We start from the raw sequence: 14,415 nt of genomic DNA, 5'->3' as shown, positions 1-14,415 counted from the left end.
GTTTCTCTCCTATAATCTCTCATCCCTGGTTGTTCTGTAGCTGCACTGGCAGAAGTCTCTGAGGTGGTGGAGCAGCTCCAGGGAAGCCTCAACAAGATGGAGAACTTCCAGAAGCTTCTAGAGCTGAAGAAGGATTTGATTGGCGTCGACAATCTTGTTGTTCCTGGTCGGGTGAGTTTAAAGCTCGAGAAAATGGGCTGGCAACAATTCTCTACAGACACTCTGTTGTATGTGACTAATCAATGTTTTAATTTGTTGTTGTTGTGGTTGTTTTTCCCAGGAGTTCATCAGGTTAGGCTGCCTCAGCAAACTGTCTGGGAAAGGCCTACAGCAACGAATGTTTTTCCTGGTAATGCTCACTTTCTCTTTGGATTAGGTCACATCACTAATCGAATGATTTAGTGCAGTGATCTCAGTGGAAAAATAATCATATCCTTTCCTGCTTTGCATCACATGGTGTTGGCAGATGTAGCGCAACCACGAAAGTTCATTTAGAGGAAAAACACCACATCTTACTCAGAACTTTGACAGTCTTTTGGCATGCAAGCGTGCTATATATTTTGTTTGAAATCTAACTTTGATAAACAAGGTAAAGTGGTGGAGCGTCAGGCTGTAAAATCATTTATATTCAATCTTTCCTTCGTGGTTGTTATGACAGGTTGTTTGCTCTTCTTTAGGATTATTTATTGGATTATATACAGTTTAGTAATTTAAACAAAAAACTCAATGGCATTTGGTTTAAACGATTGTTAATTTACATTTTCCACTTTCTCTCTCTTAGTTCAATGACGTTATTTTGTATACGAGTCGAGGGATGACGGCGACCAATCAGTTCAAAGTGCACGGCCAGCTGCCGCTCCATGGCATGACAGTAAGTGCTGTTTCTCTCAAATGAACACAAAGTGCGTCAAACGCCTGTCACCAGTTTATCATTACTGCAAATGAGCTGCCTCAAACAGCTGAACTGCAGCTCTCTCAACGTCTTCCCCTACTCCCACACACACACACACACACACACACACACAAACACACACACACACTTTCAGGACAACTACACATGTCCTTCTTTCCCACTTCCTTTTCATCATCCCTCCCTGCGTCTCTCTTTTTTGTCTATTTTGGTCCTTGCTGTCCTAGATACCGCTACTCTCTAATGTTTTTTCTGTGTCTCTGTGTTCGGCTTCTAGATCAGAGAGAGTGAAGATGAGTGGGGTGTGCCGCACGCCTTCACTTTGGTCGGACAGCAGCAGTCAGTGGTGGTGGCAGCAAGGTAAGACAGTAGTTGTCAGCGCATCTTGTACCTGGACCTAAAATGAACCCAGAGTGGCTGTGTCAGGATGTTAGTGTGGAGTGTGGAGATTTTACATAAAATATGCATTTGAGCTCTCACAGATGAAGACAAACTTGACATACACATCACCAGCAATTGCATAATTTCCACTAAGAATCCCCTTTAAAATCCTGTTTTTGTTGCCCTCATATTCCAGTTTCAGTTTAATTTCATGCACTAAAACCTCTGCCGTCCTCCAGAGAGAAGAAGGGAGCGAACTGATAAAAATGGTGCTATGCTCATCAAGGTCGCTTCCAAATAATTACCTTGAGCTCACAGCAATTAAGCTTGTCTGCAATTTTTTATATTTTTATATACTTTATTTATCATTTATTACACAGCTTAGTTGAATACTCGATTCTCATTGGTCAGTTATGGCATTCTAGAGTGTGTTATTTGTCTCAAATGTTGATGAAACTAATGCAATCATTTTCTAATTTTTTTACATATATTCTATTGAAACCTATTTTATACAGTCTATGATTGAAACCTGTACAAATACAATATATTTAGGGCTGTCACACATAGGTTTGTGCTTGACTTATTTTGATTAAAAATATTACAATGTAAATCCAGGGAATAAGATTCATATTTTTTTCTTTTATGCTCATGATTGCTAACATTGCCGCTTTTTCCACTGAGACAATAAAGCAAGAGATAACCACTTCTCCTGCCTTTAAACCAACAATTTCCTGATCCAGTTTCCATGAATGAGCAGATGGTCTTTTAGTGTCTTTTTGAGTGGAAATTTGGTGGGACACCTGGCCCAACATGTATCCAACTTGTGACATTGTTGCTCACTGAAGTATTTCTCACCACCAGGCCTTTCTGCTGTGACTAATGACGGGACATGCTGAGCATCTCATCCTTTTTCCGTTTTTTTCTTAGTTCATTTGCAGAGATGGAGAAGTGGATGGAGGACATACAGGTGGGGATAGAGACGGCGAAAACCAGCAATGGGCCTTCATTTGACCTTCTGAGCAGCAATCTGACAGACAACAGTAAGTCATTAACATACAGTGGCGTAAAAAAATTTACACTTACAGCGTAGAATTAAATTTGAGTAAAACCCCAGATATACAAGACTGTGTTTGATTTGTGAATGATCTGACATTGTCTGTGCTTTAGCGCCCCTCTCCCCTCATCACCCTGCTCATTATCTAGCAGTAACAACCTCCTGAATTTCCCAGAATGCCCCGAGGACTCGGTGGAGGCGGAGTCCGAGGACGACACCTCGCTGGAGAGGTCCACGCCTCACCGTGGTAACACCATGGTGCACGTGTGCTGGCACAGGAACACCAGTGTGTCCATGGTGGACTTTAGCATAGCTGTGGAGGTACCAGCCAAACCTCAGCACTCAGACCTGCCTCTCCCTCTGCTTCACTGTTTTCTTTCTCTGTGTCTGAGTGTGCTGTATCTTAACTCACTGATTATCTCTCAGTGGGAACAGTATCCTCCTCCGCTGCACTCCATCCTTTATTACTTACTTAAAAACATGTTTTTTTTCTATAGGGAGGTAATGAACAGAAGGGATTTTAAGGCTCATTATTTTTATTGTTTATTAAAAATACTAAAATTGGTTAAGATTAAATTGGATTAGTCACAGCTTTATATCGGCAATAACATTTTATTTTGGGGCAGTAAAAACAAACTGTAAACACAACACTACAACATTAAAATGCACAGAATAGTCAAGTTTTTGCCCTTGTTATCACCTTTAAAGTTGATCATTTTCTTCCTCCTCTTTACTGCCTTCATTGGTGCTTTGCAGCTTCTTTGTACATTACCACCACCAGCTGTCGATCAGTGGAACATGGTAAAACCAATAATAGGATAAGAATCACAACAACTGTACATACAGACATTTTCCATGGTTTTCTTGATAATAACCAAAATCATTATAAAGAAAGCCATGGAAGATAGCTAGATATCAGCTCTACAATTGAATTCTTATGAGCTATTTTTGTTGCCATCATTATATTTGTCCAAACAAATGTACCTTTAGTTGTACCAGACATTGAAATTAACAAGAAATTGAAGAAAACAAGGGTGGTCTAATCATTTTTTCCATGGCTGTACATACTGTATGTATCCACAACTGTATATATGCATGTGTACTCTGCACGGTGCAAAACAAAAACAGGGTCCCACTTGTAAAACCGGGCTTATAATGGAAAAAACATCACATGGTGCCTTTAAACCTCTGAAGTCCAGGAGATTTTGGTTCAAATTTGTCAACTTACATCACATTCATGACTCCTTTTTCTCGACACAAACTTGGCCATCAGTCAGATTTTTCATTTTATTTTAATTAACAAAGTATAAAGCTGACAGGAACCGAAAATACAAACAAAACACACATGTGTCTATGGAAATGTACCTCTTTTTTTTTTCTTTCTTTTTTTTACCATTTATATACACATAAACAGCTGAAAAAAATAATCAAAACAGTCTATTTGCATATGAATTAAAAATAGTAATAGTTTTCATTGTAGAAAGAAATTTTTTACATTTTAAAAATGCTCAAGAAACATAAATGGCACACTGTGAAAACTCCTATGATTGCACTTTCAATTGGCTTTCTCTGCTTGTCTACATATCATATATACATAAAATTATTACTGTAAATAAAATTGTGTATTTTTAATAGAATGGACTCCAGAGGGTTAAACTCACCTGTATCTGAAAACTGAAAATGATGGGCCTCATAAATCTTTGCGTCATTTTTTGTTTAAAGTTATTTTTACTTCAGATAAATGCTATTGTAAGTTGTTTGCCTTATCTGCAGCCTCAGTGAGGATACTGTTCCCCCTCTCTCTTTTGGCTAACAGTAGCCTGCCTGGTGTCTTATCTCAACTCAAAACTGTGGCTTTCCCGTGTGGTTCTGTCCTTTCTCTCCTCCCCTGGCACTTGAAGTCTCTGATCGTCTATAAATAGAGCGAGAGCAGTACATAGATGTGCTAAACGTCCTCATCTCACACTAACAGAACGGATCCTGTTCCGCCCTGATCTAGTTCTGCTCTTCCTCTGTACTTGTAACAACGTCCTCTTCACAGCTTTGCCTGGACACACTGTGGTGGGCCTTGGTGTTTATCCCTGCACACTGCATGCCTGTGTTTCACCTACTCAGTCTCTGTGTTTCTGTCCTTCCCTCCCTGTCTGTTTTTTTTTCTCTCTGTCTCTCTCTCTTTTCCCCATGCGTCTGTGCGTTCCTCCGTGGTAGAGGACCCTAGTCCAGTCAGTGAGAATAAGGCCCCCCTGGTGGGGCCCCCCAGTGGCCAGGGACCTGTGCCTCTGTCTGTTATCTGCTGGTACCGTGTTCAGAGCCTCTCCTTTAGTGAATCCTGCAGGAGTCTAGAGGTAAAGGAGCCAGGCAGACAGGAGAGGCCCTGTCTATGGGTTTGCTTGCACTTCATTATAAGAAGACAGGTTCTCCAGTGCTTTGTAGAAAATAAATTACCTCATGTCCTACAAATCAGTGACACTTTAATTGGTTTTTCAGAAACTTCAGGCACTTCACAGCTGAAGATCCAAAAAAGAAATTCATGATAGTAGCACTGTGGCCATTAAATATAATGTAACAGGGCCAGAAACTGTTCAACTCAGTTCATGTTTTATGACTACTTTATCTTTTAGACTAATATAGATACGAACAATGAAAGTTACAGTACATTTATGCCTAATTTGGAAGTACGAAATAAGCACAAACAAATAAGGCTGCTCATATTCTATATTTTCCTTTTTGTTAACAAATGCCAAAAAACAGTCAGCAGCAGTCCATCCCAAGCCCATGTATTTCTACTGAAGATATGAACCTTTAAATCATGTTATAAATTTACAGATTAATTCTCATAAAAGTCTTTATTTGTCAAGCTGTAGTAAATAGTGCATTTGTAGGGGGACTATTTTCAGCTGCGGATTAATACACATTTGGTGTTCTAATGAGTATTTACAGCAGGTCGGTGTGTGTGTGGGAACTACAGTTGCGTTTTCTTTGTAACCAAAGAACATGTAAGCCTTTGCAAAGGTTCAGCTGGTAACTTAAAATAACTTTGCTGAGAGTGTCACTGTATCCTGACCAGGGTTGGAAATGAACACCACCAGCCAAAGAAAACTATTGGTTTTGGGCTTTTCATGGCTATTTGTTTACAATAACAAAAATCAAGAATATTAGCCATATATCACTTAATTTCATGAATCCTTCTTCCAAATTTTTTGTGAAAAATCTAAGCATTGTACTATGTTAGTGGTGGGATTATATATATGTAAATATATATGTATTGGAATGTATATAGTTATAGATGTAAAACTTGTTTTTTTTCTTCTGTAGAATCAGCTGTCTGGAAACTTACTGAGGAAGTTCAAGAACAGCAACGGATGGCAGAAGCTCTGGGTGGTCTTCACCAACTTCAGCCTGTTTTTCTACAAGTCACACCAGGTGATGAACATTCAGTCTGTTTGTCCAGCCAACACAGCGCAGCCTCTCCCACGTTCATTCCTCTCCTCACTCATTTGTGTTTACCCTCCTCTGGGCTTAAAGGCATAACATCTCCGTGTAGAATGTCAAATCTTGGTGCCATGATCGAGGTTTACATGCTTTCCCATGCAGTTTTTTTAATCAAATTTTTTCTCCTTGAAAGTTTTTCTTGGTTGTTTACAATTTTACCAGTTTTTATACAATGTTTATACTAAAAAAATGGAGCCATGTAAAGTACTGATGACTCTACTGTTTATTTAATTAAGGGCTCTAAAAGTAGCCCTTACTAAAAGTAGATTTTAAATGCTGCTTACACTTTTATGGATCAGTATTAACATTAATAATATTATATATGAAAATATATCAGTCAGAGGGAAAGGGAGTAATTTCACTTGTGATACTTTCAGTATTTTTGCTGATAATACTTATGTATTATTCCTTGAGACAGTTTTTGAATGCAGAACTTTTACTTGTGATAGAATATTTTATGGTTTTTGATTGTGGTTTTGTCATTTTATTACCTAAACAAGCACAAATTCGGAATATCTGCCAGCACATACGCACATGGATCGATGTGTTCATCCATCCACAAAAAACATCACTAACACTTGACCTCCATAGCAAATTCAGCCTCCTAGAAAAAAACTGTTGCTGCCTAAGTGTGGGGAAATTTTTGTCGACCAACTGACCAGCTGAGAGAGCGAGCTGTAGAGCAGCTGGCTGCAGCTAATAATGGATTAGCAGTTTCTGAGCAATTGATCTGTTTTTTATTGTTGTTGTTTTGCTTTTATCCCAAATTGTTTTGTGTAATTGGTAAGTCAAAAGTTCTAATTCAGTGTTTAATTCTTTGTCATCAGGATGATTATCCGCTGGCCAGCCTTCCTCTGCTGGGTTACTCAGTCACCGTCCCATCAGAGTCTGAAAACATCCACAAGGACTACGTCTTCAAACTGCATTTCAAGTCCCACGTCTACTATTTCCGATCGGAGAGCGAATACACTTTTGAGAGGTACAGATTGTAATCATCCAAATGCACATTTACTATTGTATTAAATGTGTGTAACAAGATTTTTTTGTGGCCCAAAACACTCGCAGTGCAACCACCAAATCACACACTGGCTATAATTGAATGACCACATGTATACACACACAATTAACCTAAAATACACAAACATGGCCACAATAAAACTTCCCCGAAAAGGTTCAATGCTTGAATATTCAACATGACTTTAACATCCTGTTATGTTCGTTTCTCAGTAACAGCAATATAATCCTGGGTCAGGTCATTTGACCTGGCGCTAGTTTAACATCCAAAAGTGTCATAAACCAAAAAATCCCAATAAACATTGTTTATATTTCATTAATAACTCCATTACTAACCATTTCAATCAATATTTAGTGCAATGGTGTTATTTACCTCTCACAGATCAAGGTTCAATAAGTATAATTCACTAGTTTTTAGTAAAAACTGCACGTTAAAAACTTTTTTTGATGTACATTGGAAAGACTTTTTATCGAGTGATGTTAATAAATGAACACAGCACACTTCTTCTGTTCAGGGTCAAATTGACCCGCTGACTAAAAATCAAGACAAATGAGTCGAGAGGATTTGTATTTCAAGTAAAGCACTGTTTCTGAACCAGAAATGAACAAAAAAAACAAAAGAAGAGATTAGTGATATGAACACAGTGCATTTGTATGTGTGTATGTGAGTCTCCACAGCACACAAGTGACATGTCATCACATTGTGAAAGCAAACACTATGCAGTGTTTCGAACCAGAAATACACAAAAGTTAAAAGATGAAAATAAACAAGGTGCAAATGTGTGCATCTGTGTGCATCTACACACATTTTTTTTAACCTTGAAATGGGTCAACCCGCATCATAACAGAAGGGTTAATCACTAGTTGCCCTAAATCCAAAGTTTTCCTACTGGAGTTCGGGTTGGGGACTACTGTGTTGCTGGCAGTACTAAAAAATTGCTTTAAATTTAAACTGCAAATCCCTATGCTAGCAGGAGCTGTTAGTAAAAATACCATACGGACAGTAACTACAAAGGATTTTGATAGAGAATCTGTTGATTGCTGGTTGTTCTGTTCAACTTGTTGAGCTGCAATTAAAACTTAACACCATTCAAGTGTGATCAGTGAGCAACACAGAAAGTTACACTGATCATGTAGCAGTTGTGGTTCTAAACCTTATAAAGTGTTTATGCAGGCAGGCGGCCCTGCACATTTGCATTTTTTTAAATATATGTATATTTTTATATTTTATTGGTCAAATGACGTAACAGACAAGGTGACTTGAGGGACAAATACACTACGCCATGTGGGCCACAAGTAAAGACAGCAGACATACAGCGCAGACAACAACAAAGAAAAACACAAATGTACAACGATGTGCACAGAGGCATCACAGGTGTATGTGTGTGTATGTGGATGAGAGGTAGATGATATAACACATTTATTTATATATATATATATATATATATATATATATATATATATATATATATATATATATATATATATATATAAAACATGGCTCACATATACAGTAGTGTTCAAAATAATAGCAGCCCAATGAGATGAACACACCCCTTTCCAATTGCACAGCCTTTTAGAGCATACATATCACGAATGCTGGGTTTTTGTTGGTTTTCTGAGAATCTACTGCACCTACTGGTACCTTGTTTGCCATGTAGCAATAAAAAATATACTTAAAACCTGGATTAATCTGGTTAGTCACATTGGACTGCTATTATATAGAACACTACTGTATATATATAAAATAAATAGGCAAACAAAGCAAGAAGCACAAATGCGAGAAGAGAGGGAAGAGGAAAGAAAAAGAGAAAATAAATAAATAACAAATTTGCAAATTTTGGTTGTCAGAGCACAGATAGAAAGCCTTTCTCTGTCTGCAGGTGGATGGAGGTCATCCGCAGCGCCACGGTCCCCTCCAGCGGTGCTCGTGTCCTGAACAGCAAAGAGTCCCATCCTCACTGAGTCGACTCACCTTTTTTCCACACACCACCTCCTTCAGGTGGCATCTGCCCTTCCTGCCCCCCACCCCTAGACTCTTTGCTTTTCTTTTTTACACATATCTGGGACATTTGTACATGTGTCCATGCACATTTGGTGCTTTTTAATGCTTTAATGGTGACATGTCCGCTGGTTTAGACTGCATCAGAGACTGCATTTTTTGGCATTTTTACTCTCAACTCTGAAACCTCTTTTTAAGGATGTCATTTTATACTGTTTTCTACTGGTCTGAACCACTTCCTATCTTTTTCTGGTTTAACATTTTGTCATTGGTTGTTTTTACAGCCGGAACATGTTGATATAGATATTCAGCATTATTTCTTAGATGGTAAAACTGTCACAGCATTGTCATAACGTTTTGTCTACTTTTTCATCTTATTAAAAAAAAACTGCTGCTTTGAAAATGTCCTGCAACTTCAGTGCCAAACTGGTTTATAATAATGTCCTGGACTTTTTAAAGCTATTTTGTTACATAGGGGTTGAGGAATGTCTCCTTATACTGTATACATTGACATTTTAAATCATGTGAAAACAGGCCACCCTTTAACTTCTAATGCTGTGTTCACATCTGGCCCAGCACAATGTGTTCTTGTTAAAATAAGATAAAAATATGAAATTATTTTTGTTGTATAACTGACATAACCCTAGGATTGATCACAATGTGGCGAGGGGTAGCTGCCATCATAAATTAATGCCATTTTAAATAAATATTCTATCCACTGATCTTTGTTGTATGAATACATACCGTTTGCTTTTTTAATTATGAATTGAAGTTCCCCTGCAGCTGTATGAGAAAATGTGAGAATTGTTCATAATCATTGTATTATGAAAATGAGTGTCATGGAAAGCTTTAACGATTATGTGTGAAACAAAATAGAAACTTTCAGTTCCAAGCGCCGTTGCCCTCACTGAACTAGGCTGCCTCCTGTATACAGAAACCAGATCTTTTTATGGGTCTAAATGAATGGAAATATGCATTTGACAGGGTTTTGCAGTGAAGCAAATGAAACGGAAAACCTCAGTTCTGCTTTGAATTGCAGCGTTTTTTGTTTTTTTTCCCAGACAACAGAGAGCTCTTTGGAAATGAAAGCAATAAAAAAAACTTATTCAAACTTAGATTTGTGTTGCTTGTGTTTTTTTTCTCCTTTTGCTCAAGAAGCTGGGGAAACATGTTGAGTCCATGCAGCTCCTCACTGTGTTTACAGCTGTGACCTACAGATGGCATCATTGATCAAGACTTTAAGTTCAGTCAATCCAGAACCACGCTGTCTGTATATAAATATATACATAGTAAAACAAGCAATAGAAAGCCTTTTGTTCTGCACATTGAGTGTATTCTTTCTAAAGTATAAATTTCATATACAAAGTATTTTAAATATGCATATATGTCTTTTTTTATGACCACTGGGACGCCAGCGCCTCTACCGGCATGCTAAAACTAAAATAGAATACTATATCACTTTACTACCGCCTAAATGGATTATATAGATACTAGCAAAGCATGTAGCTTCACTGTGTTTCTTAGTCGTTTTAGACAGTGTGAAAGTCATATTCACCCTCTATTAGAAGGAAAAAATGCAAGAAAATTTGAGAAATTGTGGACAAAGGAGGAGTGACAAAAATGTGTGTATAAAATATATTTTTTTAAAACTTAATCACATTGACTGATGTGTTCTAGGCACCACATTTAGAAAGTTCATTTGAGCTTATTATTTATTTCTCTTATCTCTTAATAGCCCCTCCCATAAAATTCAAGTTGTTTAATTTAATCAATTTAGTGAATCTTATCTGACCTCTTGTTATAAGAAAAAAATGTCAGTGAACCAGCTTGATTACTCTGTTTTATCTGGTGATTCTGTGAAAGTCACTCTAGTGTGAGTTAATATGTTTATTCAGGAGCCGGAAGGGACAAAGGCAGTGACGCTCTATAAACATGTTGTATAGAGTTGTGATTATTCTGGTGATAGGTAGTGGTGAAATGTAACCACGTATATTTACTGAAATACTTCTTGTATGATTTTAAGTCACTTGTCTTCCATTTCATGCAACTTTATTCCTCTATTCTACTATATTTTGGAAGCCGATATTGTACTTTTTACTCCACTACATCTGTTTGCCCACATTATTTACTTTGCAGATTCATATTATAACCACAAAACATAAATCTACTAATAAATGATGATATACTATAATGAATTAAGTTACTCAGTAGTATAATGAAGGTAAAATTAGCTCCACCTTTATCATCTGCAGCATTAAAAAAGGATGAACCAAAGTATGTTCCAATTGTTACTCAGAGATATAAGGAAAAGGATTATTCTAAATAATCATATTACTTTTGGTGCTTTTTTTATGTCAATATTTTTCTAGTTTTACCTTTTAGATGCAATGCATTTAGCCTGTAGTATTACAACTTTAAACTATTCTACCACTGCTACAAGGAAAATATTGGTTCAGTCATTCAGACTGTACAGTTGAGTGCTTGCAGTCCAAAGTCCAACACACACACACACACACACACACACACACCACCGAGAGTGGGCAGGCCTTTAAACCGGTAAGGGGCGGAGTGCGCCGAGGAGACAACCAGATTATACACCTCCTGTCTGGCGCTGGACTGCCAATGAAACTCTACTCAGGAGGATACTTTATTATGACAACAGTAAATCCGATGGAAGAAGGGAGCGCGCCGGAGTAATGCAGCACGCGTTGACTTTTAAAAGCGAAAAAAATGAGACCGAGAGGCGGGATTGAATCAGCAGCAACACCACAACAACATGACCCAGCCTCAAACTCGTGGTGCTCACTAGCGGGGATCGGAGAAACGGTTTAAGCGGGGATGATATCCCACTGAACCTCGCTTGTGTAACTTGTGGATCGGACGGTCATTGATGCAAAGCGGCGCGCAACGATGGCCACTCCAACGCATCCGGAGACCAGGAGGTTTACGCGGGGACTGGGTAAACCCGGCACCGCGGCTGAACTCAGGCAAAGTGTCTCTGAGGTGGTGAGGACGTCCGTGCTGGTTGTAAGTACACACCTTAACCCCCCTCCTCCTCCCTCCACTCCTCCTTAATACCACCTCGGAACGATCCATCATGTCTGTTTCTACTTTGCTTTTACGCACGTTAAAAGCAAGAAAAAGTCAGCTGACGTTACATTAGCTGAGTGGGGGCACATGTGGGGTTTCTAGGAAAAGCTACAGGTTATTTTAGAAGTGCGTGACCCTGACCTGTAAATGTGTGGAAGTGAGTGATTTGGGGTGGATGAGGGTGTGTAACCAACAGCCTGTGGCAGGGAGATGGATATAGCTCTTACACCTATCTTTGCTTCACTTTTGTTTTCCTCCAGCTGACTTTGGATCAGCTGGGCGGGAGCACATGTGGGCTCCTGGGTAAAGAACTACAGGTCATATTATGGAGTATATGAACCTGACCTACAAATGTGAGAAACAGAGAGAAAGAGGGTGGTTTGAAGTCAATGAATGGAGAGATTTTGTAAAATTTTAGTTGGACTTTTGTATAATGTTATACGATAAAACTGTCTCTCTTGCTTGAATTTGATTAATCATGCCCCTTTTAATCAATAAGCTGACTAATGAGTCATTTTGGTCTTAGTCAGCTAAGATCTTTTTAGTCATTTTTATACTTGCTGAATGACTTATTTCCAAGAAACCCATGAGAACATATCTGGTAAACACAGGATTAAATGTGGCTAATTAAAATCAACTAAACGATCAGTCAACATAATAATAATTGAGTTGAAGTTTATCAGAATGTCTTTAGTTGTTTCAATGTTGTTGAAAAACTTTCAGGCTCACTTGTTCCATTTATTCTAAGTGTCTTATTTCCTGGAGAGTTTGTAGAGAATCAGTGCCTGATGAAGGTGTTTAGTACTTGGTGTCAATGAGGGCTTCGATTTCATTGAAATGACACAATACCTCTTCGGCAGGGAAAGCATGTGGCTTCAATTTCATGCTTCAGACACATATAAAGTGTCCAGTGACAGTGACATAATGCTGAATTTGAGCGTCCACTTTGGAACATCTGGGCTACGAGGACCTGCACTGTACCTCCTCAGTATCAGTTTCCCCCAGCGCTCAGGAGGAAAAAGGAGTCGGCCCTTTTGTTGCGTCCGAGTGTGTTGGGTGTTTGGTGCTCCGGCTGATTGTTCCAGCTTTCCTGGAAGAAGTTGCTAGGTAACTGAAACGGACACCGTCCAGGCTCTCTGTCAGGGAAATGGAATCCTGAGTCAGGATCCCAGACATCCAACCACACCTTCGTATTATTTATTCATTCTCACTCTGGTGCACTGCCAGAGACGCCTGAGGGAGGAGAGCAGAATACAAGTATGCATGTTGGGAAATCAGCATGTTTTAAGGAGGACTGAGAGAAACTCTGCGTTTGTTTTGTGTTAGTGGCCATTGTAAACTGTACATTCCTAATAGTACTAATGAACACAGACATAAAAGGCACTCCACCCTCCTACATAGGATCAAGACACTCAGACTGGCTCTCTGTGGTCATTTGAGTCTCTTTCTTTTTGTGGGGTTTTATTGTTTGTGGGGTTGTCTTCGTGTCTTTTTGTAGTCATTTTGCATTACTTGCTGGTCGGGTTGGGTACCGAACTCAGAACTATTAAAGGTAATACAGAATACGGATTAACTTTCAAATTTGAATGGTACCTGACCCTCCTTGCTGGTCATCTTGCATCTCTCTGTAGCTGTTTTGCATCTTTATTTTGTCATTTTATATCTCATTTTTTGTCTTTGAGGTAGTTTTGCATCTTTTTTGTCGTAGTTCTGTCACTCTTTTTGGTCACTCTGCATCACTTTTTAGTTGTTTTGTTTCTCTTCCTAGATACTGCACAAACTGTGGCCTCTCCTTGTATCTCTGTAGTGGTTTGCATCTCTTTGGGGTGACTTTTCATCTCTTTTTTTTTAGCCGTTTAGTGTCTTTTTGTAGTTGTTTTCAATGAGAAATATTTCTAGTCACTTTATACAGAGGTTCTGATTCAGGAGCTCTGAGTCTGTTCCTGGTAGACCTGTTCAGTTACCTTACACCTGTCGCCCTCTGACTCTGTTAATGGGGGCACCAAGTGGGCCAATCTGATCTCAGGAGGCCCCATGCCAACCATGCCCCCCTCTAGCCCCGCCCCTAAATATGTGAGCTGTAGAAGTGAACCCATGGCTGTATTGTTAAGTAGTGTTTGCTAAAGCTTCTCAGTGGGACAAGAATGTGACTGTACACGAGACCGCTGTCCACGCAACTTGTAATTAATTCCTCCATGAAACATGTAAATACCTCTGCAGAAATAGAGGGAACTGTTCCAGGGACATAAAGACATGATTGTAGCTGTTATCACCCATTCTGATTGTTGTTTCGGCTTCAAACACACATTTTTCTGTCCTTTTAAAGTCCCAGAAACACATAATTGAGATTCTAACATATAATATAGCACATGCATGCCACTGTAAAACACAGACATTTCTCAACTGCATTTTGGAGTCAAGTGCACTGTGCTGCTCTCTTCCTCTCACAACAGTTTGTGCATTTTCGTGAAG

At 38.9% G+C, this 14,415-nt stretch overlaps 2 protein-coding genes across 3 annotated transcripts in view; both read left to right on the top strand.

The window, feature by feature from the left end:
- Positions 1–9,407, top strand: part of LOC131978820 (FERM, ARHGEF and pleckstrin domain-containing protein 1-like) — a 71,747-nt gene extending 62,340 nt beyond the window's left edge. The window contains exons 19-27 of one of the 2 annotated variants that reach the window (XM_059342596.1): positions 41–171; positions 281–349; positions 782–871; positions 1,188–1,270; positions 2,219–2,331; positions 4,554–4,690; positions 5,661–5,768; positions 6,665–6,816; positions 8,735–9,407. In XM_059342596.1, the coding sequence (XP_059198579.1) occupies positions 41–171; positions 281–349; positions 782–871; positions 1,188–1,270; positions 2,219–2,331; positions 4,554–4,690; positions 5,661–5,768; positions 6,665–6,816; positions 8,735–8,816 (965 nt within the window). In that variant the 3' untranslated portion in view covers positions 8,817–9,407. Of the gene's footprint in view, positions 1–40; positions 172–280; positions 350–781; positions 872–1,187; positions 1,271–2,218; positions 2,332–2,520; positions 2,667–4,553; positions 4,691–5,660; positions 5,769–6,664; positions 6,817–8,734 lie in introns of both variants that reach the window. The other variant, XM_059342595.1, reaches the window with a different exon arrangement.
- Positions 9,408–11,500: 2,093 nt separating this feature from the next.
- The window catches only part of LOC131978525 (dedicator of cytokinesis protein 9-like), a 99,450-nt gene continuing 96,535 nt past the window's right edge, over positions 11,501–14,415 (top strand). The window contains exon 1 of the mRNA XM_059342185.1: positions 11,501–11,880. Within this exon, the coding sequence (XP_059198168.1) occupies positions 11,764–11,880 (117 nt within the window). The 5' untranslated portion in view covers positions 11,501–11,763. The remainder of the gene's footprint in view (positions 11,881–14,415) is intronic.

This window comes from Centropristis striata, chromosome 10, assembly GCF_030273125.1.
Source record: "Centropristis striata isolate RG_2023a ecotype Rhode Island chromosome 10, C.striata_1.0, whole genome shotgun sequence".
NCBI lineage: Eukaryota > Metazoa > Chordata > Actinopteri > Perciformes > Serranidae > Centropristis > Centropristis striata.
This window is presented reverse-complemented; position numbering and strand designations above follow the sequence as displayed.